The sequence below is a fragment of the Bombus huntii genome, chromosome 16 (genome assembly GCF_024542735.1).
Source record: "Bombus huntii isolate Logan2020A chromosome 16, iyBomHunt1.1, whole genome shotgun sequence".
Taxonomy (NCBI): domain Eukaryota; kingdom Metazoa; phylum Arthropoda; class Insecta; order Hymenoptera; family Apidae; genus Bombus; species Bombus huntii.
Window position 1 is genome coordinate 6,053,902 of NC_066253.1, and position 23,958 is coordinate 6,077,859.

General features: G+C 32.5%; 4 protein-coding genes across 14 annotated transcripts; 2 read left to right on the plus strand and 2 right to left on the minus strand.

Moving 5' to 3' along the window:
* The first annotated feature begins 913 nt into the window (after positions 1-913).
* LOC126874192 (guanine nucleotide-binding protein subunit beta-2) lies at positions 914-2,815 on the plus strand. Its single transcript, XM_050635939.1, has 6 exons — positions 914-1,061; positions 1,202-1,347; positions 1,444-1,743; positions 1,828-2,029; positions 2,393-2,609; positions 2,692-2,815. The coding sequence occupies exons 1-6, from the start codon at positions 993-995 to the stop codon at positions 2,796-2,798; spliced, it is 1,041 nt and encodes a 346-aa protein (XP_050491896.1). The 5' UTR covers positions 914-992; the 3' UTR covers positions 2,799-2,815.
* A 407-nt stretch (positions 2,816-3,222) lies between these two features.
* LOC126874166 (neuralized-like protein 4) lies at positions 3,223-11,047 on the minus strand. Of its 2 annotated transcripts, none has more exons than XM_050635861.1 (17): positions 10,756-11,047; positions 10,072-10,287; positions 9,541-9,990; positions 9,265-9,465; positions 8,972-9,191; positions 8,787-8,883; positions 8,528-8,704; positions 8,107-8,415; positions 7,843-8,036; positions 7,484-7,773; positions 6,954-7,347; positions 6,561-6,882; positions 6,281-6,474; positions 6,004-6,209; positions 4,595-5,943; positions 4,371-4,523; positions 3,223-4,309 (listed from the first exon to the last, which is right to left on the minus strand). In XM_050635861.1, the coding sequence occupies exons 1-17, from the start codon at positions 10,936-10,938 to the stop codon at positions 4,114-4,116; spliced, it is 5,151 nt and encodes a 1,716-aa protein (XP_050491818.1). In that variant the 5' UTR covers positions 10,939-11,047; the 3' UTR covers positions 3,223-4,113. The 2 variants fall into 2 exon arrangements, with proteins under 2 accessions (XP_050491818.1, XP_050491819.1); XM_050635862.1 differs by having other exon boundaries at positions 10,072-10,306; positions 10,756-10,986.
* A 242-nt stretch (positions 11,048-11,289) lies between these two features.
* Positions 11,290-15,544, plus strand: LOC126874184 (phosphatidylinositol N-acetylglucosaminyltransferase subunit A). Of its 8 annotated transcripts, none has more exons than XM_050635920.1 (8): positions 11,290-11,658; positions 12,494-12,840; positions 12,956-13,112; positions 13,203-13,382; positions 13,455-13,689; positions 13,774-14,071; positions 14,147-14,507; positions 14,576-15,180. In XM_050635920.1, exons 2-8 carry the CDS (start codon positions 12,713-12,715, stop codon positions 14,645-14,647), a joined length of 1,431 nt encoding a protein of 476 aa, XP_050491877.1. In that variant the 5' UTR covers positions 11,290-11,658; positions 12,494-12,712; the 3' UTR covers positions 14,648-15,180. The 8 variants fall into 8 exon arrangements, with proteins under 8 accessions (XP_050491877.1, XP_050491876.1, XP_050491881.1 ...); XM_050635919.1 differs by having other exon boundaries at positions 11,290-11,587; XM_050635921.1 differs by lacking the exon at positions 11,290-11,658 and adding an exon at positions 15,378-15,544 and having other exon boundaries at positions 11,668-12,840; positions 14,576-14,674.
* On the minus strand, positions 15,106-23,859 carry LOC126874168 (GRB10-interacting GYF protein 2-like). Of its 3 annotated transcripts, none has more exons than XM_050635865.1 (16): positions 23,603-23,859; positions 22,787-22,831; positions 22,468-22,699; positions 21,750-21,920; positions 21,458-21,659; positions 21,161-21,374; positions 20,084-21,071; positions 19,636-19,986; positions 19,247-19,558; positions 19,075-19,167; positions 18,569-18,996; positions 18,274-18,475; positions 17,990-18,196; positions 17,405-17,807; positions 17,097-17,326; positions 15,106-17,013 (listed from the first exon to the last, which is right to left on the minus strand). In XM_050635865.1, exons 2-16 carry the CDS (start codon positions 22,816-22,818, stop codon positions 16,888-16,890), a joined length of 4,191 nt encoding a protein of 1,396 aa, XP_050491822.1. In that variant the 5' UTR covers positions 22,819-22,831; positions 23,603-23,859; the 3' UTR covers positions 15,106-16,887. The 3 variants fall into 3 exon arrangements, with proteins under 3 accessions (XP_050491822.1, XP_050491824.1, XP_050491825.1); XM_050635867.1 differs by having other exon boundaries at positions 23,316-23,859; XM_050635868.1 differs by having other exon boundaries at positions 17,996-18,196; positions 22,787-23,859.
* Positions 23,860-23,958: the final 99 nt, after the last annotated feature.

A 23,958-nucleotide genomic window follows, 5' to 3' on the forward strand; every position in this document is an offset into this window, starting at 1 on the left:
TTTTGCTGATCCCATTTGTACTATGTATTACAGACCACTTTCTATATCATAAGTATCTTTAGCAATCATATAATATAATGCAATACCCTTACCCTTACTCTTTGTATTCCTGTCACAAAAATTTATATTTGCTTTATAGCGTTTAGCAACAATCTTCTTGAATGTGCTTATCGATTCTTCAACACATGTTGCATTCTCGCTGGCAAAATAATCTTCTTTAACTAAAGCATCAACACCTATATAATTTAATATCAAAACACTAATCAGTATAATATTTCTTCTGTTTATCATGATTTTCACGCATTGCACGTCATACAATCATATAACAAAATGTAAATCTTTTTTTGTATTTATTAAATAAAAATCTTTAAATCTATTGAATAAATATTTTAATACGGTACATTACACGTATTTTCGAGACTTGTAATTATTTATTGTAAAAAATATATTATGTTAAGAAAATTGATTATTGAAAATGATGTATAGATCCAACTTTGATCGATAAATCAATAGAACTATATGAACCTAAACAAATCGAATCATTTATAGGTGAAATGGAATTCGAAAGCGCGACGGATTAAGTTTTTTGTAAGGACTCGGACACCGTAACCGCGTACTTTTTCCTTCTTTCCTCTTCCTGTAGCTTCTTTCGTTCATTTTTTCGTGTTTTGGAGAGGAAAAGAAAAAGAATTTTATGTTACTATATATATGCATAAAAAATAAACAATCACATTATAAAAACAGATTTACGTACTTGAAATAATAAGGGTTATCGTGTATGTAGGTAATTAAGTTAGATCAGAGATCCGAACTAATGCCCAACAAATAGGATCAAGCGTCAATTTAATACGATTAGTGGGACAGCAATGTAGACGAAGGCTTCTTTAACATTTTGATAAAAATTTGTTCGCAGTATCCATACACCTATCATCGTCGGTGTTTCGTCCTCAGAGCCACAGTAGTTTTGAAATAAAACAACACTAGACCAAACAATGGGGAAGGATGACGCGGAAACGGTAGCTTTGAAAAAAGAGCTGGAAGATTTAATCAACAAATGCAAGGTTGTATTAGAAAAATTATACATATTACCTGTATCGCATTAATTGTACAGTAATTAGAAAGAAAAAGCTGTAATGAATTCATACTTTGATGTCAATTAAGAACATATTTTTTACACTTTGAACATTTCATTACATAACAGGAAGATCAAAAGAAACAACAAGATACAACTTTGGAAGAAGCATGTAGTAGTGTACCGGATGCACCGAAAGTTAAATTATCTACAAAAAAGTTACTAAAGGGACATATCAACAAAGTGAATTCGGTGCATTATAGCGGTGATAGTAGGTCAGTATTGATCATCGATCCTATGATTTCCTCTGTGAAATCAACCGAAACGATTGTGTCCAATCTTGAGCTATCAAAATGAATATCTCCTTCCAGGCATTGCGTGACTGGTTCACTAGACGGAAAATTGATCATTTGGGATTCGTGGACTGGAAATAAAGTTCAGGTAATTCCATTACGTTCAGCATGGGTGATGTCGGTAGCTTTTGCACCGTCGGGAAACTTTGTTGCTTGCGGTGGTATGGACAACATGTGCACTATCTACGATGTAAACAATCGTGACGCCACAGGATCGGCTAAAATCGTTCGAGAATTACTAGGATACGAAGGTTTCCTCTCATCCTGCAGATTCTTGGAGGACAAAAAGATTATCACTGGATCTGGTGACATGAAAATGTATCCGCATCTATAAAGCATTAATAAATAATATGGTTATTTTTCGCCACTATTTATTTGTCATTAATTTCGATATTCTTTTAGTTGTATATGGGATTTGGAAGCAAACAAGAAAACTACCGACTTTTGCGCGCATGCCGGAGACGTGGTTAGTATTAGTTTATCTCCAGACGTAAATACGTATATTACCGGATCGGTGGACAGAACATGTAAACTATGGGATATAAGAGAGCAGACTGCAAAGCAAACTTTCTTTGGACACGGATCTGACGTAAACTCAGTTTGTGTTAGTATAGAAAGTATATTTCGTTATTGGGAGACTGCTGATATTTATGCAGATCTGTATTTTTATAAATATAATTTATAAAATGAAATTTAGGTAGAAAATTGTTTTATCTATTAAATATTGTAAAAGGTACTGTATTTTGGATATCTTATATATTTTTGGATATTATATGTATTTTGTGTATTTTTGTATCTTCAAAAAAATCAACAAATCTTTTGTTTCTCATAAATGTATAAAAATCCGCAGTCTAATTATTATTAGTTACTTAATAAATACAAGTATACTTGAAAGGTTCCCTTAAAACTATATAGTTTTAGTAACTTGTAAGATTACCTTATAATGAAAAGAATTATTTTCATTTAGTATCATCCTTCGGGACAAGCTTTTGTAACGGCATCAGAAGATAAGACGGCGAGACTGTGGGACTTAAGATCAGATCAGCAGTTAGCTACATTTAAGCCTCCCAATTCTAACCCCGGATTCACAAGTTGCGGTTTATCCTTTAGCGGAAGATTCATATTCTGTGGAAGCGATGACAACTCCATTCACATATGGGATACATTGAAGAATCAACATAATGGTAAATATTATAGACATTAGAAATAAGCAAATATTTATAATAATTTTCGTAGATTATAATCGACTCTACCTTTCATTCTAAGGTGTTTTAACTGGTCACGAAAACCGGGTAACATCGCTCAGCGTTTCTGGAAATGGTATGGCTGTCGCTAGTTGCTCCTGGGATCAAAATGTTCGAATTTGGGTGTAGAACTTAAAAAAAAAGTATTACTGTCGAATAACATTGAAGAAAAATGGAGCAAAAATAAAAAAAAAGGGCTTATTTTTTGTTGAAATGTTCTCCGCTCGTATTTTACGACTGTCATCAAAATTTTGATACACGAAAAAGTAGGTCTACACTTTTACAGAAAGATTACAGAACTACTCTATATTATACGCGTTAAATTAAATGCTTACTTAAATGATGTACCATAAATATATATATATATATCATTTTAAGTATAAATATCCATAATATACATCGGAAGTTATTGGAGCTTAAAAAATTCGTAATAATTTTACTCTTTCCCAATTAGAAAGTAATTATAAAGTAAGTAAGCAATTAATATTAGGAGAAAAGAATAAAATAATGGTAACAAATTGAATGAACTGCTTATGAAAGATAGACACATTCGTCGTTTTCTTGCCACTTATATTATTTGTATGCATTTATAAATAGTGCACATGATATCCACAAAGAAAAATTACAATTCTAAACAGCGTATTTGAAAATATAGTTATTATATTTCCCGAATATTTTCAATTTCGTGGGAATTTAATTTTTGAATTTTCTATGGTAGCCTCGTAATATGATTTACAATGGTATCGCTTTATTTCTACATTATACAGATAACATATTTCTTGATCGATGCTGCAAAAGGTCGTGCTTTAAAAAAAAAAGGAGAGAGAGAGAGAGAGAGAGAGAGAGAGAGAGAGAGAAAGAAAGAGAAATTTTTACCTGTATGTTATTAACATTTAAAGATTTGGTATTTGTTAGGCGTAAAGCTTGAGGGTTAAAGTGCTTCTTTAATGTAGCGACAAACCTTTAGAATTTACTCGACATAATCCTTATCGCTGTGAACCTAGGCCAGTAGCTACATTAAACGTGTAACATAATACATATGTACTATGCATTCGATATACAAGCTACTGTATACGTTGCTGAACTGATTATTACAAATTTGTTCGTTCCATAGTCGATAAATTACATCTATCATGAATTTTTCTTTAATACTGCATACTGAATTAAGAGCAAGGTAACGAAAGCCTTAACAGATGTTTACGAAATGATCGCTATCGTTTTTACTGACAAGTACTTAACATAAAATTCAACGTAAATATACACGACAAAGATTCGACGGAATAATTGAAGATAAAAAATTGATTTTAAAAACTTATCTTACAGTAATTATATTACGTTATGCATATAATCTTTATGTACAATTGTCAACCTTAAACGAAAGTGTATCTCTCGTAACCGTCGCGACTCTGGATCACTCTCTTCTATTACTTTCGTGTTATATAAATTAAAATTCATCGAGGTGAATTAAGAGAGCCATAATAACCGTAGCCCCAGCTTCTTTGGTAGCCCATTTGACAGATTCGAACTGCGGGTCATCGCTATCTTTACCACCAGAATTAATTGTATATGAACCAGGCCTTACTAGTAGTTGAAATGCCGTTGAAGCATTTAACTTTTTATTTGATTGAGTATCAATATATCTATGAAATATGACAAATTGATAATTCATAATTAATCACTACTACATGTGAAAGTACTTACGGATATCTCTTGGTAAATTCCTCAGATGCTGCATACTTTATACTAGGAGAAAAGACTACCTGAGGGTTTTGATCTTCGGTCTTTATATTCATTGTTAAATTACTCATATCCAATTGCTCTTTTGTCATAAGTTCTCCTGTGTCGAGAATTAGTCTAAAATAACACATAAAACTAGAATTATGCAAAAAGGTCTTTTTTGTTAAATTCTAAATATGTTTGTTTACCTAATTGCATCCAGACGTATACCATAGAAAGCAACATGCCATTTATCGGTTGTACTCTGTGGAATTTGATTGGCGTTAATACTTTGTTTCAATGGAAACCTAGCCCATCCAATCGGTACAGCAAACTCTGCCGGAGGTTCACCCTTTTTGCAAATTGCATTATCCCCTTCTACTTTATAACAGTTGTTACAATAACAAAGTACATCTTCTAAGGAAAAGAATTCATCCGGTAAAACCAGTGATTTCTTTAATCTCATACACGCCTTTAGATATTCACACTTTTTCATGGGTATATTGTTTGTTCCAAGAGGTATGGACGGTAGCGATGGATGCAGCAATGGTGCATTATGAATGGAGACTGTATTTTGTCCTAAAATCGTATTTCCACCAACGGAATTATCAACAGATACTGTATTATTCCAGGATATATTTGAACGCACTTCGTTGAAACTAGAAGAAACAGTGTTCGAAATATCAGATATTGCGTTACTCAATGTATTTTGAGACGAGAATGTCTGAGATGAGCTTAACATATTAACAGATGCATTATTTTGATGCAAGGAGCTTATATTATTTCCTTGACTATTAGATACTATGCTTTCGTTTATCGCATTATTAGCGTTAGTATTTAAGTTAGTTATGTTATTGGTGCTGTTTGCGGTGCCATTTTTAATATTAATATTAGTTGCATTATTTATCTCTACATTTGTACATTCGTTTCTAATAGTCAAATTTTCTGACTGACTATTCAATATCGCGCTATTATTCAACTGATTTGAATTATCGTAAATCTTGTTCTTAATACTTCGTGTTGTGTCGTGATTTATATCCGAGTTTGAATCCAAATTATTACCGTCTGAGATACTGGGCATAGCTTTGTTCTCAACATTATTCGTTAAATGCACATTATCGTTGTTACACGTTGCATATTCCACAATATCATCGTCTTTAGTATTCGAACTGCACTGGCTCGGCACACTTGGTGAGGTAGAGGAAGATAAATCCGAAGAAGCAGCTGCGATGACGTTTTCTTTTTCGTGACACTCTAAGTCTGCTTTCTCTCGCGAATTTTCCGCATCTTCTAGCTTCGTTCTCATAGATTCCACGGATGTTATACTATTATCGGTAGTAGATGAGAATGGCTCTGCATTATTTGCAACAATGGAAACTTGTTCGCATTGACCATACAGATCAAATACAGCATAAACATAAGGTGGTAAGTCCGTTGCAGCTACGCCTTGATCTACACCATTGATAATTAAGTGTAATCTGTTGTCGTCATCGATAAATAAACCTACTATAGAATTACAGTGAAGACTTTCCAAAGCAGCTCCATACTTTGTCTTTATCTAAGGATAAAGTTTGGTAATATATGTCTCATGTCTTATATCAATTTGTTTAATACTTACCCTAATACCATTATGTGATATCCAGTCGCTACAAATAATCCAAGAATGTTTTTTGAAGCCAAGAGCAGTTAAGGGAAAATTAGCTTTTTCAGGTGAAATGCAAGTTACTCCACAATAAATATTAGAAACCCATCGTTTGTTCAATTTCTCTATTTTCACTAAAAATGGCTTTCCTTTTAGTAAAGGACGACTAGACATTACCACTCCTTAGAAACAACATATGATGTAAGAAATGTTAAAGTCAATAAGTGTGTGTAGATATGAGAATAAATAATACCTTGATTATAACTTGCAACTCTTCGTGCAGAAGTCTTACTTTCGAGTTGTATGTTTCTGCCATGATTTTCATGGAATTCATAACTCCAATCGTTTTCTCCTATAAAATGAGCAGCAGATTGCGTTGGTGTGAGTGTTGCATCGTTTACTAATTTTCCTTCAGATACATCTACAGATGTGTCCATTCCAGCATCACTATATATGAAATAACAATATTGTATGTTTTCAAGAATCAAAAAAAGATGAGCACGCATACTCTGAATATATAATTAAAGGCATACTTTCGCAAAACTGGTGGCATTGGATCTAGCAATAATTCCAAAGAATCTTGCAATCTCAAACTAGCATTTGGAGATACTGCATTATTTTGTTGTTTACTACTCGTTATATTTATAGTTACTGTACTACCAAAAAGATCGATCACAGCATACACCATTTCCGGTATACTCGATGCCGCTATACCCATATCCTCTCCATTTATATAAAATTTTAAATTACCCTCGTGTGTACGTTTCAGTCCAATTTTATCACCAACACGTAACCATTCCAAACTTGGACAATAATTCATACATAAAACATATCCATTGTGTCTTACTTCATTACCTATATATATAAGATTCCAAATTGTAGTAAATTATACAATATGTATCGTATTCATTTTATTCCAATATTACCTGTTAAGTACCAAGCATCTGTTGAAATGGACCCCATGCCAGGTACAAGATTCATAGATGTTAACCAGTTTCCACTTTCATTTTTCACAACACCTATCCTTAAACAACCACTCCATTCACGAGCTACTTCTTGTATGGCAATTTCAAAAAGTTCATTATTTTCTAATGGTGTTTCGCTTAATAATATAGCATTATTATATTCTCTACACCTAGTTGCTACCGTTCTATCGTTATTTAATTGAACATTTAAACCAACAGATTCGTGAAATTTATGCATTATCTCTGTCTGAGCTTGAAGCTGAATTACTGATGTAGGTTGTTGACTAGTACTGTTTTCTGATGGCAAATACTGTTGTGTTGTTGGATCCCTGCGTTCCGGTTGTACAATTGTAACCTGATGAATTGATATTAATAAATAAATAAATAAATAAATATACATACATACATATATATATGTAATACGAATAGCATATCATATTTTTTATTATATTATCTTTGAGATTAGATAAGAGTCTTTAACTTTGATATACCTGAACACATTGTCCATACAATTCAATCACAGGATAGACATGTGGTGGTACACCTGTACAAGCAGGTCCCTGATCTACTCCATCTAAATAATAATGCAAACTACTATCTGAACATCGCATCATGCCAATGCGATTTCCCTCAATTAGTTTGTCTAAATCACAAGCGTAATTATTCCTTAAAATAACACCATCTCGCATAACGTTAGATCCAGACAACATCCAAGTATCGTGATCGATATCCGTCATCGTAGATGGAAATTCCAACTCGTCGGGTCTTATAAGAGTTACACCTAAAAAAATATTTCCCTACTAATATCCTACTAAGCAAAAGAATGTAAATTATACTTTTAAATATATACCTGCTTCAATTGCTCCTGTCCATCTATCAACCATTTTATCGATTGTCACTTCAAACATTTCACCATCACGCAGCGCACGATTTGCAATCACAATGGCTTCATTGAATTCTCCTAAAGCTCTAGGCCTCAATGCAGTCAATCCATTATTTATTATTTTTGCATTCTTACTATGTATATGATGAAACCTCAAATCACTATTTGGGAAAAATAATTAATAATAAATATCTTCGATCGCATGTTCAAAAGGGAACAAAATTTACGAACCTATATAAGGTTGTATTGCTGAAGCTTGAATTGTTTGTAGTAGGACTATAGAAGTCTGTATTGTCAACTATAGTTGCCTGTGCTGCTTGCCCATAAAGATCTATGACACCATAAACTTTCTCAGGAACATTCATCGCTGCAGCCCCTTGATCAGCACCATTTACATAAAAGTGCAATGTTGCATTGTCCTTTCTCATTACACCTACACGATCTCCCACTTGTAGTCGATCAAGATTCTGACCATATTGGTCTATTATCATAGTACCATTGTGCATCACCCCATTTTCTGTCATCATCCATGTACCGGATCTGCAAGGGATATGACCACCTTCGAGCAATAATACGGGCGATAAACTTAACATAAATTTAGGAAAAAGTATATATGTATATTAATATTAATTGGAAATATTAATTTACATACCTAACGTTTGTCATAGTGAAAGGAAACTCTAGTTCAGTTGGGGAATGAGTGGTAACTCCTATTTCGATAGAACCTGCCCATTTTGTTACAATTTTGTCCAACCTCACTTCGAATAATTCATTTGGTTTCAATGGTCTTGAAGTCAATACAACACCGTTGTTAAAATCATCCATTACGCTAAAAAAGAATGGCATATAGATTTACTACACACACACTCTAATAAAATTTCATGTACATTGTTAAATAAGTTTTTATTTACTTAGGCCTATGCGCAGTGCGTCCGTTATTAATCACTTCGACATGTGTACCGCAGCAAGAATGAAACATAAGTCTATCTGGCGGCTCTTCTTCGGTTTCTAAATAACAGAAGTATCCGAAAAATGTATCGCGGTGTTGTACCATAAATCAATAATATAAGAAAAATGATTGATACTAAACTCTTACCATTTAAACCTTGCAATTGTAACGTGTTTCGTCTAGTAATTAAGTTTTGTTCCTCCCTTTCATCACGATCGACGATTGTTACTTTTACCGTCATACCATACAAATCTATAACACCCCATACACCTACAGGTACTTTAGCGGCAATACCTTGATCTAATCCATTTATTAGATAATGAAGATTTCCATTGCTTCGTCTTATCATGCCTACTCTATCACCTTCCTAAATAAGTATTTTATTGAATCACATATAATACAAAACATTCTTAGTAACACTCCACTTTGATTTTAATTACCCTTAATTCATCTAAATTAAATTCCCCATATTCACGACATGTGCCCTTTCCGTTTACCAAAATTCCACACCCAGACATCATCGTTGTTCCTGACCGCATATTAGTCATTGTTGCTGGAAATTCTAATGCTGTTGGACTATGCATTGTAACTCCAACTTCTATACTACCTGACCACTTGTGTACAAGCCTATCAATTCGTACCTATAGTAATATATAATTTACACTAATGTCTCATGCATTAGAGATCATTTCTTACTTTAGACTTTCCTTATTTACCTCAAATAATTCATTGTCCCTTAATGGCCTATGAGTCATTACTACTCCATTATTAAATTCGTCTAAGGGTCTTCGCCTTTCTGCAGTTCTGGCATTGTTAGACAATTTTACCAGCGAGCCAACTCTCTCATGAAATCTTAATCTATCCTCCCTAATAGCTGCAGGACTTGGATTCTTAGGTAAATTAACATTAACATTAACATTTAAATTAACATTCAAATTAGCGACTAGATTAGTTGTTGAGGAATTAGATGCTTCTCCAAGAGCGAAGTCATTATTAATTTCAACTTCATCTTTTGGCTCGTTACATAAAGTGGAGACAACTTGTGGGTGAGTTATAGTCACCTGCACACAATCGCCATACATGTCTACAACTGCAAAAATGCGTTCTGGAATATTGGATACAGCTACTCCTTGAGAGACACCATTGATATAAAATATCAATTCATGCTATAATTAAAAGAAAACAAGAAGTGAATAAAACTATTTATTAAAACAAGCATTAGAACATTAATATACAAAAAAACTTACATTAGATGTCCTCATTACTCCTAAAGTACTTCCTTCTTGTAATTCGTTAAGACACATTCCATACATTTCTACCGTTCTTATTCCATCATGCATTATGCCAGAATCAACCATAATCCAAGTTCCTTGACGAAGATTAGTAGCACAGGCTGTTAATTCTATTATTTCTGGATCGCATTCTGTTACTCCTATTTCTATACTGCCGCTCCATGATGTCATCTGCATAACAGAACTTGAACTTAAAAAGAAAATAACTCAATATAAAATGACTAGTAATTTCCATAGAAATGTTAACTTTTTCACTAATATATTTGATATATACTATATGTGCAATTGTATTTTTATAAAGATAATAATTTTAAACTATATTACAATACATGATAATTTAGAGTATATTACAGTATATAAACGAGTATTAATCCTAAATTTGATAATCCGACACGAAACCTACATTAAATCGTTAAAAATAAGTCAAAAGCAATAAACAAAGTACGAGCATTTACAATTTGATTTGTTACTGATGCATTCTATGACAGTTTTTAACAGGAACACGGAATGCGTGCAACTCCTAAATATAAATGAATGGTAAATTGAAAACTTCAAATTATCAACAGTGTAAACAACGTTTTGACAGATTCGAAGGATTCACTACTAAACTAGACAAGTTCAAAGTTTGCGATTCGGTACCTTTTTGTCAATGCGGACTTCAAAAAGCTCATCGTCCTTAAGCGGTTCCGCGCTGAGAACCAATCCATGATTATATTCTGAAAAATCCCTTATGGCCGTGCAATTGTTGTTTGTTAAAGTTACACGATGACCGCATCGTTGATGAAACATGTCGACCATTTGTTGTGCACCGACCACCGACATATAACCAAACCATGCATTGCCTTCTTCTTTCCACTATCTCTCTATCTTCTTTTAACTAATGTTTTCCTACCTGCACTATCTCACTTTCCGTCGTATGTCTCTCTCTCTACGCGCAATCACGAACGATGTAACAATTGCAACTATATCTATAAGATAGGCACGGTCATATTTGGTCATATGCATAAATTACGATAGCCTTTTCTTTACCAGTTTATTATTGGATAGTGGTAATCTAACTTTTATTCTATGTTTCAATAACAAAGTAGTAATACTTAAAAGAAATGAAAAGAAATTTATAATTAGATTATAATGTGCATGCAATATGCACACATTGCGTATAAATATAAATAATCATTATATATTACTATTATTTATTTATTTGTGAATAGAAGTGTAGGAACTGAGGGTATAAATCCAATATATACATACAATTATATATACATACATATTACGTATCACGTATATGTGAAGCAAAAAATAAATAAAAATAGAAGACAAAAAGGAAAAGTAAAAAAAAAGCAGTAATAGCTACATAATATATGCAATATAATGCTATAATTAAAACATAACTAAACAATTAAACATAACTAAACTAAAACAATTAAAAATGCTATAATTAAAACATAATTTAAAAACATCTAAACAGTGCGTAAGTCTTAATATAAAGATTTCTTGAGATAATAAGTAGTGCTACAGAAAAAATCAATCTTATCCGTAAATGTATTGGCTAATATTTGATTAATTGAATTATTTAAACCATATTTAATTTTTACAGTAACATAATGAAATACGTAACTTTTTCTAGAAGCAACTATATTATTTTTATAGTATATATTATTGTTAAATTACAGATTTTTATGCAAATTCATATTTTTGAAAATATAATTAAAAAACAAAACTTCGATAGAAAAGTGTTGTACCTACTAAATATCACTACTATAGAAAGCATTATATATGGATATTTTACATATTTTTTCATGCTATGTGCGTTTCGTGTGACTTTGCACTTTCTAGTTTTCTATAAATGCGTAAAAATTCGCAGTTTAATTCTAATATTTGGTAGATGAAATAAATTCCTGTTTAAATTTCTATTTCTTTAATTCATAAAAATATAAAGATGCATAAAAATTCGTAGTCTATGATATATAGTGGTGTATGATTATATACATCTTGGAATAATATCATTTTAGAAATTCAATTTACGATATACTAGAAATTTTGGGAACTTAACATGTTCAAAGGAAATAATAAAGAAAAATAATATTTTTTCTTGTTGGATTTTCTACATCTTGCGGCATGCAATAGATTGAAAAAAAATTCAATTTTCTTGTCGACTGAATATCGATTTTCGAGATACAAAACCTCGAAACTCATTGATATTAGTGAAAAGTCGAACCACTTTTATTCAATTGAAATGTATTTATCTCCATTATTTGCTTTGTTCATAATGAGTTTGCAACGAATTTGTTTATGCTAAGAGTATTTGAAGAACATGAATACGTTGACCTTCGCAATTAAAATTAGAATAATAAGAGATATCAATTCATCTTTACAGATGTACCATAGGAAATTCGAAAGAATTTTAATAACCTTATCTGACTTCTTACGTGTATAAAACACTCATTGAATTGAAATGTTTTATGCGGAAAGATAAAAACGATTATTTAGAAGTTAGTTTTACTTAGTATTTAACTATTTATTTATTTATTTAGTTATTTAACAAAGTTTTTAATATGATAAACTTGTCAACGAATATCTATTTGCACGTGAATCAATGTGCAGAGAGTTATCAAATACTTCAGATGTTCTCAATTATATTCAACGAATAGCACGTATTATTTTATTACATGAGACATGTTTCAATTTAATCGTCAATATGAACATCATAAAACATAAGATATGGTTTGTGATTATTATACTATTTAAAATATCTTAGAAGAAACGTCATTATCTGGTGTATAATAGCATAAAATAAATTTTATAAAAGGAAGTACTTAACATCTATTCTATTTTCCAGTATGGTGTCTGATTTTTTTTATCCTAATATGGGTGGTGTTGAGGAACATATCTTTAATTTGTCTCAATGTTTAATGGAGCTTGGACATAAAGTTGTAGTGCTTACTCATTCCTATGGCGATAGAATCGGAGTGCGTTATATGACAAATGGCCTAAAAGTAACGTACAGTATAAAGAATATTTGTAATTTGAAAGTATAAAGTCTATACAAAGAATGTTTATTAATGCTAAAAATATTTTATTTTAAGGTATATTACATACCAGTAAAAGTATTCTACAATCAATGTGTTCTTCCAACAATGATTTGTTCTATCCCTCTCATTAGATATATCTTTCTAAGGGAAGAAATCCAAATAGTTCATGGCCATTCTGCATTCTCTGCTCTTGCTCACGAAGGGATGTTAATTGGCCGCTTGATGGGATTAAAAGTAAGTTGTTTGTTACTTAACGACAAAATATATGTTCATACAATACATTCTTCTTGTATGCTGGGATTTTAGACCATTTTCACAGATCATTCGCTTTTTGGTTTTGCGGATGCCTCTGCGATTTTAACAAATAAATTTTTAGAGATATCGTTAGCTGATTGCAACCATTGTATATGTGTATCACATACTGGGAAAGAGAATACAGTATTGAGGGCAAAGGTCTTAAAAGAGAAAGTTTCTGTTATCCCAAATGCAGTTGATACTACTTTATTTATGCCTGACATCAGTAAAAGAGATGATAATTTTAGTAAGTTCTTTTTTATTTTCATATTTATATTATGCCATAAAATTGATACATAATACTACTAACATTATCTATTATTAATTGTAGTTACAATAGTCATAGTATCGCGACTAGTATATCGCAAAGGCGTCGATTTATTAGCTCGTATTATACCCGATCTTTGTAGTCGATACAAGAATGTGCAATTTCTAATTGCTGGAGATGGTCCCAAAAGATGGCTCATAGAAGAAGTACGAGAAAGAAACTTGTTACAACATAGGGTAACGTTGCTTGGAAGCTTAGAGCATTCTCAAATTAGACATGTATTGAATAAGGGTCATATATTCCTAAATACAAGTCTGACAGAAGCATATTGCATGGCAATTGTTGAAGCTGCATCATGCGGGTAAAACATTATCTTTCAATAACACTAAGACAGTTGTCACTGCTTATATTGATATAATATTTCCATTTATTATAGTTTACAAGTTGTTTCAACAAAAGTCGGTGGTATACCTGAAGTACTGCCACCTGATTTAATTTATTTAGTAGAACCTACAGTACCTGCTCTTATTAGTGGACTAGAATCTGCTATAGCAGATTATAAAGAAGGAAACACTAGATGTCCATTTGAAATGCATAGAAGGATAAGTTTATTTTATAACTGGTTTAATATTACTAAAAGGACTGAAATAGTTTACAATTTAGTAAAACAAGAAAATAAAAAGAATTTAGGTCAACAATTAGCAAGTTATGTTCAAAGTGGAGTATTAGCCTATTTACTGGTTGTATCATTGTGCTACATCATTTTACAAATTTTAGAAATCCTTGTACCGCAAAAGGTAAGTTAAAAGTTTGTAACAATTAACAATAATAACATAATAACAATAACAAATGTAATAATTTTTAGTACATTGATATTGCGAAAGATTATGCTGAAATTAACGTCATACAGCCTCGAGGAGACGATAAAGAGGATTAATATTTTATTTCCAAGATGTACTATAAGGTGATATAAGCATTTTGATAGTATGTGTTTTATATACCAAATACATTCCTATCAGTACGATTTAAATATACTTTTTCGTGCAAGAGGTTCAACTATTCATAAAAATACTTCCTAACATTCTTTTGAGATAACATATTTTCATGTTGTATAAATATATATGTACAAAAACAGAAATACAGTGTCCAAAGTACAAATACAGTTGTTAAAAAAAAATTAAACTTATGTAAAATTATTTTATTATTTTCGTGTCAAACGTTGTTTTAATTATTATATGCTTTTACGTACATAACTTTTTATGAATGATTGATGAATTTGCATAATATTATAATTTATAATCATACACACGCACATACACAGTGATTATTTACATATGAAAAATATATTGCACCAATTACTCCCTTTTTTACATCAGCTAAAATAATAGGGTCAAATTGAAAATATAATAATATTTATTTTATTATACGCTGTACGTTAGATACAATAATAATATTAATACAATATCTCAATTATCTGTTTTTTTCTATTTAATTATCCTTGTATTACTGTACATTTATCTATTTATACATAAATCTTTCATGTAAGGATCTATGATCTTCTAAAAATACTCTTCTCATATTGAAAGAAGACCAATGAGCCTTAATTAACAACCATCATAATATTAAGAGCTGTCAGATCTGTCGTAACATTTTCTGCTTACTTACAGAGTATTCGTACCACTTTATGCAAAGATTAGTTCAATTATGAAAAACGAAAAAGAAGAAATCAATATTTTTTATACAGGTGCTAAAAGTTTTCTCCTTTAACTCCCTGCTAGAGGTGGGACAGTTCACATGTATACTTATAATTATAATTAAAACTTTACAAAAGATACTGGTTTCAGTTGTTGCATTAATTAAAATCTTACATAAAATTCCTTGTTAAATATTTATCATTAGATTGATTTCAATATTAATAAGAAGGCTATGCCGACGAGAGTGAGATCCACACGTAGGCACACGCAGTAATCAATCTGAAATTTCCTTATGTGCTATGTAAATTTTTCAAAATCGACAGTACACGTTCCTAACATTACATGAGCTTACTTTCATATTTTCTGGTGCAAAACAGGAAAATGGAAGATAGTTTATTTTCTTTATAAATCGTACAACATGCAAGTACTATTTTTATTCTTTGAAATATACCATTGTATTCACAGTGTTAAGAAAGTACAAGAGCTTCTTTTTCTTTGCAATATTACTGCTTTGAAACATACAGTTTTCTTTGTAATAAGTCCTTCCGTTCATGGTTGCTTTATGTAAACAAAAGTTCGGAATAAGGAGTGATTGGCTCTACGTATAATGTGCAATTCATTGTCCGAATTGTTCCTAATATTCAATCATTCAGTCAAAATATTATTAGTTCTTTATTCTTAAAAACGGTCATAAATTGATTAAAAAAAAGTTCTTCAATGTGTTAAACACAAGATTATTCTCTTAAAACATAATAAGCAAAACGTAATCCAAGGCGAAGTCGTATCGTTATCATGATGTTACGATAAAAAAAGAAATCCATAGGATTTATATTATCATACTTGGTGCATTCGATAATATTAATGTACTCCATCAATATCGTGCTTGATCGAAGTTCTTTTGATTACGATCACATATTAACAATTTATTTTTGCTTGCTGAACACCTTCATGAGCACATATTGCTTTCGACTGCGATGTTTCCGCGTGTACGAGTTATCGATCGGCATAATTTCTTTACTTACGGCGATGAAAGTGAAATATTACAAAATGTGTTAATGCAATATATGTATGTAGTATGTATACATACATATACATATATATAATACATATAATCATTCATTTATTTATATTTATATGCATACCATGTAAATAAGAGATGAGTTTGTCTTGTTTTAAGAAGTATCTTTCTTTGAGTAGTATGTACAATTGGGTTTTCTTTCAGAGTGTCTTTCAGTTCCGTTTAAAAAGGAAATAATGCCACGCTATAACGGTATCTAAGGCTCCCATTAATGTACGAGTAAAGGATACGAGAGATAAGATCCTTACACGCATAATCATAGAAAAATCTTTTATACTTTTAACGAAGTACTCGTAACGGGTTCCTTAGAACTTATTTGGCATCTACAATAAATAAATAACAAACCATTTGTTGGGCCAAGCGTTGCACAATTTCCATAATACAGTTAAAGTTGTCAGAATTAATTCAAACACCTTCTCCATAATCGCGATCACCTACATTAATTCGATCAGGGGCTGCGGTTACGCTAAAGCCAAGAATTCTATTATCAACTTTGTACATTTTTCCCTTCTTTGGCTTCTTTGACTTTCCCTGAAAGATTATATTAAGCACTTAGGCGCTTGTGAAACATATCATCAATCATTACCAGTTTTTATTACATCTACTCAAGATACCTTTACTTCCTGAAATTCCGTGGGTGCATTAGGATTAACAGCAGGCGCTGGTTTGCACAAGTCATCCGCTTGTGCTTGAGGTCGTTGGGCCGATCGCCATTTACTACGTTTTTCTAAAAATTGCTTTGCGAATTCTGAACTTTGTTTGTTATCGCCAAGATAATCTCGAACATATTCTTTTACTTCGTATGCAGACTCAATGTCTCGCAAAAATCCAACAAACGTGGGGACTGTGTACACGCAAAATTTACTAATTAAACCATTTATAAACAGAACAAAAATACGTACGTGAAAGAGTCTCTACTTACTGTCTACAGACACCTGTAAACCACTTAGGGCTTTGTTGCACCATTGTGTGAAATCATCTGTCTTGGCAGTGTTTTGTTCAAATAATTTCTTAACCAATTCCTCTTCTCGTTTATTCTTACTCTTATTTGTTTTATTACTTTGTTGCTGTTGTTGATTGGCAGTAAGAGTTTTTACTGTAGTAGTCTGTTTAACAGATTGCTTTACGGCCGTAGGTTTAATTGGCGTAGGATCGTCCCAAAAACCACTGGTACCACTATTATTCGACCAAACTTGATTATTATTAGAGCTACTTGAATTGGCCCAATTCAAACACTGAGAAGCAGCACCCCATATTCCAGCGTTTTTCAGTACGTTCAGTGATTCTTTCTGTCCTGCCTTCTCTTGGCGTTCCCTTTCTTGCTGCTAAAGTGTCAGCAATAACAATCAGTAAGATATGATTATCAATTATCAATTGTATTTCTTTTCTTCACTTTTATAGGAATGTAAAAAAGTTCATGAATTTAACAACAAAATCTCAAGACAAATGAAAAAATATATCAAAATTAATATACGATAGCATAAGACATGGAAAAAGTAATAAGTACCTTTACCTTGGCGATCCTTTCTTGCTCTTCCTGTTGAATCTGTGCGAGACTCTTTACTGGTAAAGATTTTGTAGAAGCTGTAGCCTTCTCTGCCCATTTAAATTGCAATCTTTTAGAAGAGTCCATTACTGATGCTTCTTGAGCTGTTTCTATGGCTTTCTGCTGTGCTAATTGTTGCTGCATCATTTGTTGAAATCGTTGCTCTTCCTGAACAAACATTTATAGCTATTAGTATATAGTTTCTACAGGAATGATAATACTTTCTTAAAAATTTCGAAGTATACCGCTTTCTTTTCTCGTTCGAGTCTTTGAATTTCAGCAAGTGAAGCAGCAGGAGTAGCTGGAGCTGGTGCACGAGGCGCCTGTGCCCATGGTGCTTTACTTCGTTCTTGTAATCTACGGAGTGCATCCGCTTCCCGCCGTCTCTGTTCTGCTCGCCGAGCTTGTTCTTCAGCTTCAGCCTGCTTACGTGCCTCTGCCTCTTTTCTACGATAGAAAAAGTAGAGAAATAGGTTTTATTAACTCTTTTTTTTCAAATAATTAATATTTCACAAATACATAATTATTTGCAAAATATACCGCATTCTTTCCTCTTCTTGCTTTTTTTGTTCCTCTTCCAGCTTTTTCCTTTTTTCTTCTTCCTTCTTTTGCTTTTCTTCCTGCTTTCTAAGTTCCTCCTTTTTTTTCTTTTCTTCCTCTTGTTTTTTCCTTAAATTTTCTTCTTCCTGCTTTCGCTTCTCTTCTCGTTTTTTCTCTTCCTCCTTACGCTTTTTCTCTTCTTTTTTCTTTCTTTCTTCCTCTTGTTTACGCTTCTCTTCTTCTTTCCGTTTTTTTTCTTCTTCTTTTTTCTTTCTCTCTTCATCTTTTCGCTTCGCTTCTTCTGCCTGCTTGGCTTGTTCTTCCTTTTTTCTTTTCGCATTTTCTTCGTCAGCTTGTCGTTGTAATTCCTCTTGTTTTCGAAGTTCTTCTTTTTTCCTATCTTCTTGTAATCGAAGATTTTGTTCTTCCTATGACATAATAATAACTTTCAGTTTTTAATTATATTCTAAGCGATAAAGTAATCTAAATTTTGAAACTGTAATTACCAATATCTGCTGTTCAGTCTTTATTTCTTTAGTATGCAGATCCCATAATGATGTAGGTAACTGGCCTGGAGGTACTGCTGGTATCGGTCCAACCTGAACAGTATGTAATATATTGACTGTATTTATAAACCTATATCTTTCTGAATGGAAATTTATACAAAGTAATACATACTTGCGCTAACCAACTCTGTGCATTAAATTGTGGATTTATTTGTGGCGGGGGTTGTGGCCAGACGGTATCGATATGAGGTGTTTGTGGATGGCCATTTGCATTAACATTAAGTTGACGTAACAAAGATTTTATGGGATTGTCCTCTTGCGTTGCAGCTGACGTTGAATTTATGCTTGATTGTTGAAGTCCCGATATATTTTGCATACCACCCATCTGTTGTATAAGTTGTTGTATAGGATCGACTGTAGGTGGATGCGCTGTTGTACTTGAATGTGGATTTGACGTTAAATGAGTTTCTGGTTGCGTTTTAGCCTGAGGAACAAAATATTACAGAAATTTAATATCACAATTTTTTATAAGTATATATTCTAGATGAGATAAATTGGTACCTGTTGCATTTGAGTGAAAAGTTGCATAACTGGATTTGAAGCTTGTGACGGAAGGTGAGGTACGAATGGATTTGTAGAGATTGGCATCTCTGGAATCTCTGAGTCATGAAAAACATATTGAAAAATCAATTGGTTTTGTTCTATAGGACTTAACGTTGCCCAATGCTCAGACTGAGAAAGTTTTGCTATAGCCGATGTCCGCATTTGTCTTAAAAGTAATTGTTGATTTTGTATCAATCGCATGTGTTGATACTGAAGTAGAAGAATTGGATCTTCTATACCAGATTTTGATAATGCAGTCATACCAGCTGGCACTGTGTTAGGAACAGATGGTATTACCTGATCCGTTAACTAAAAGAAACAAATGAAAAAAATCTTTTTCTATATGCATTTTCCTTAACACTAAAACATTTGTTATATTCCAAAAGATTACAAAAAGATCTTGTACCTTTAAGGGAGGAATGGGAGGTCCAGGTATAAACGGTATTCTGCCACACATCTTCATTAAGTCTCCTAAAGTGCTATACCGTTCGTCACAAGTTCTTCTTACCATTAATCCTGCTGTGAAGTAACCAGCTTTACACCATTCTGCCATTTCACTGGCTAAAAATGGACCTTGAACTTCACCCTGTGGATCACGGTAAAACCATTTCTCCTGTCCATTCGTGGATGAAACTGTAGAAGATTGGTTACCAATAGAAGGCGGTATACTAGCAGTCTTCTCTCTATGATTTTCTTCATCTGCCATCAATTTTGCAACTAATGCGTCCGCTTCTTCCTTCATTCTGTCTAAATCATCTTCCGACTTATGCCTTACGTTATCCATTTCCGCGCTATGTACGACCCTTTGAGATTCCGTTTGCACCGGAACTTGTCTTTTCGCAGTAGTAGGAATCGGATCCAACTTTGTTTCCGTTTCAATATCTTCTTTTTTCTTTTCTTTAGTGGGAGATTTATTGGTTCCTGAATCGGACGATGGCATTTTTTCAGTCTTCGTATGCTCCGTACTTGTTGCTACTGTATTTCTTTTCTGTGAAGTTTCAGATGATGTTGACGTCAAAGTTTTAGTAACAGTATTATCCGTTAAAACTGTAATGGGCAGTTTTGTTGGAGAGCTGCTTCTCCTTTCTTTCTCGATGCATTCATTTTTATCATCGAGCGGATGTAAGGACTTTGGTCGTTCTTTACTAACTGAACTAATTCCACTATTGGAATTGCGACCCGCTGTTTGTCCCTGAGTTGAACTATAAGATAAAGGTTTGCTACTAGGTTTTTTAATATTAGTAGCGCTTCCTTCGGAAACACGCCGAGTCCTTGATTCTTGAGTACCACCTGCACTAATCACTCCATCTTCATCATCATCTGAATACATTCCACCGTGAAAAGCACCTGAAGCATCGAAACTTCCTCCACTTTCGCTAGGATTTTCAGTAGCCCTAGAATGAATTTCAATCATTAAACATGATTAAAATATATTTAATTTCCTAGTAGATTATATTAGTGATAAAAACAATTAGAAAGTCACCATTCGGGAAGATTGTCATGATTATTATCATGATGATTTGAATCCCAAGAGCGCGTTGTACGAGGGGGCGGATGATGACTTGAATCATGTGTAACTCTATGACTACCACGATGTTCCCATCTACTACCACTACTTCGTCCTTCTTCTCCATCTCCTTCATTTCTTTCTAATCTATCTCTATCCATACTCCCACTTTCGCGCCAACTACTCCTACCTAAAATACAAATTGATTATTACATAAGCAATATTCTTTACTTAATTATACATATGCAGAACTGAAGATACACGTTTATATACCCCATTTCCGCCAACCGTCATCGTCTTCTGTACCACCACGATGACGCCGCCAATTACTTTCCATAAGAGAACTACCACTAGCCCCACGACTTAATTCTTTTCTAGGACTAGTAGAACCATTCCATTCACCTGGATCTGAGGCTCCATTTCTTTCTGACCAACCACGTTCACTTTGCGACCTATCAAATGGGCGATTTCTTCCCTAGATACCAAAATATATTCACTGATCAATTAAAAGAATAATTCTTCTTTTACTTGAAATCTTTTCTATAGAATGAAACAAACTACATACTTGAAATGGTTGACTGTCAATTCGTGATCCATCTCCTGAATCATCGAAACCAACGCCACGGGAATAATGAGAAGAATACAAGCTACCTCTTCCACTTCTTCCACGTCCTCCACGATCTACACTTCCACCTCTTCCTCGACCACCATTAGTTATTCCTCCGTTCCACATCCGCTAAAAAGATTGTATGATAATGCAATGAATATATTTTTAATTTACCAAATAATTTAATATTTAATATTAATATCTAAGAAATGTATATACTATATATATGTCAATAAATGAGAGGTAACATTTTAATTTGTAATGGATACAAAATTGAAAGAAGATATAACATAGAATGATAATAAACTAGTAATGATTATGTAAAATATACAACAGGTAGGAGAGTGCTATGAAGAACTGGCACAAGGGCTCCAGTGTGTTATATTTTTAGATTCAAACTAACTTGAGGCAGTACACAATATAGGATGTATTAAGAATATATATAAATCGCTAAATACACAATATTAATTAGCATTCTAAATAACAATTAATGCATGTGCAATCATAATATTGCAAAGTATGATAGATTAACAATCATATATAAAAAAAAGTTATTTTCTTGATACATCTACTTATTATAACTAAATTACTTATCATAAATAAATATAAATATCCTTTAAATTTCAATATAAATATCAAATTTGTGAATGCAAGAAAAGAATACATGGTTAATTACCGTTTCATCTTCTGTCATTTGTATAAGAGCCAAAGGAAGTTGAGTTTTCTCAACATATAATGATGAGAAATTTGTCAATGGTTCAGGAGGTTTACAATTACGGTCAAACAGGATCAACATTTCTTCTCGCCCGTATCTATGTTCAGCTAATTGATAACGTGGAGTTGTTAAACTTGTAGTACCTCCACCACCACCGCTACTATTGCAAGTATCTCCAGACAAATTGCGCAACCTATATGTTCATCATAACAAGTAAAATGTATAAGCAAAGAAATACACTGAATTAATAATTGTATTATATATATAAAACATTACAAACCATTCTGGACCAAATTTCATAGAATCCGTCATGATGATCTATTTGCTGAAGACATAATATTTTATCATAGAATAGAGTTTTCGAAAGATTATTATCATGTTGGGAATTATATTTCTAAACTCACATGTAAATTAGTTAGAAAAATATAGTAGTAAAAATAATATGTATGATTAACAAATATTTAGCTTTTCTGTCTTAAGAAATGACACCAATAGAAAACACAATGATGTGGGAAAATATTACCTGTATCAAGCATGTCTTATGACAATAATCACAGATATTCAAGATAAACCTAATTGGTATAATTATAGCAAATTGTATCGACAATCTTTACCTGTTGCTCGACGAAAATCGCGCAACCACGATGATCAATAATAATTACAACGATATAAATTTAATGTTATCATGAAAGGCATAGAACTGAGATATATAAAAAGTATGAAGTAAAAGTGAGCGAAGGTAGGAGAGGACGGCAGACGATGGCAAAGTATTCATAAAAGTTGTGATTCTTTTGAAAATCAACCAATACCTAACAATGATTATTTTAAACGAAGAAACAACAATGTAGAAGAAGGTGTAAATATCCTATGAACATTCCAGTTTAGTGAAAATAGTACGCATTTATTTACGACATGTTCTTAAACAGACTGATTTCCGTGAGCCCAGGTGGCAACATTAACCAAACTTTTTCCGCTCATGAATGTCATAAAAGTCCATAAGTGGCCAATCTATTTCGACTAAATTTCATACTGGCAATCCCGATTATTCGTAGTGCAACGAATATGAAAAAGATCGTATGATGAACGCGAAAAATACCTCACTGATCTTCGAAATTACTGAGGGCAGCGATACAACACACCAATATGGCTGATAGTTTTTTTAGAATAAAGCGCATGCGGAGTTGCTGGTATACCTGATGTATTGAAAAGTTACTAGCGACATATGCTATTTTTTTAATCACTATCAGCTGAAGATATTTTTTTGATATGTATGTATCTTTATGATCTTAGAATTAACTTTCTAACTGATCGGTACGTTAGAAGCAAAGGAATTTTTTGTATTCGTTAATGTTTCCTTCTTATTGTCGTTTATTTTTGATAAATTAAATTTTAACGACCTCTTTTTGAGATTTAAATTTCCAAAATTCAATGTCATCAAATACTGAAGTGTTA

Bases quoted from the DNA above. Each gene is read 5' to 3' on its own strand.
- LOC126874192 (XM_050635939.1), top strand. From the start codon at position 993: ATGGGGAAGGATGACGCGGAAACGGTAGCTTTGAAAAAAGAGCTGGAA. The intron at 1,062-1,201 runs GTTGTATTAGAA...ATTACATAACAG, and splicing joins ATTTAATCAACAAATGCAAG to GAAGATCAAAAGAAACAACA. The intron at 1,744-1,827 runs GTATCCGCATCT...ATATTCTTTTAG, and splicing joins GGATCTGGTGACATGAAAAT to TTGTATATGGGATTTGGAAG.
- LOC126874166 (XM_050635861.1), bottom strand. From the start codon at position 10,938: ATGTCGGTGGTCGGTGCACAACAAATGGTCGACATGTTTCATCAACGA. The intron at 8,416-8,527 runs GTATGTAAATTA...TATCCCTTGCAG, and splicing joins TTCACTATGACAAACGTTAG to ATCCGGTACATGGATGATGA. The intron at 6,210-6,280 runs GTATTATTTATT...GTTGTTTCTAAG, and splicing joins AGTTGCAAGTTATAATCAAG to GAGTGGTAATGTCTAGTCGT.
- LOC126874184 (XM_050635920.1), top strand. From the start codon at position 12,713: ATGTGCAGAGAGTTATCAAATACTTCAGATGTTCTCAATTATATTCAA. The intron at 12,841-12,955 runs GTTTGTGATTAT...TCTATTTTCCAG, and splicing joins ATCATAAAACATAAGATATG to TATGGTGTCTGATTTTTTTT. The intron at 14,072-14,146 runs GTAAAACATTAT...CATTTATTATAG, and splicing joins GTTGAAGCTGCATCATGCGG to TTTACAAGTTGTTTCAACAA.
- LOC126874168 (XM_050635865.1), bottom strand. From the start codon at position 22,818: ATGACGGATTCTATGAAATTTGGTCCAGAATG. The intron at 19,559-19,635 runs GTACCAATTTAT...TTTGTTCCTCAG, and splicing joins TTTTCACTCAAATGCAACAG to GCTAAAACGCAACCAGAAAC. The intron at 18,197-18,273 runs GTATACTTCGAA...ATGTTTGTTCAG, and splicing joins TCGAACGAGAAAAGAAAGCG to GAAGAGCAACGATTTCAACA.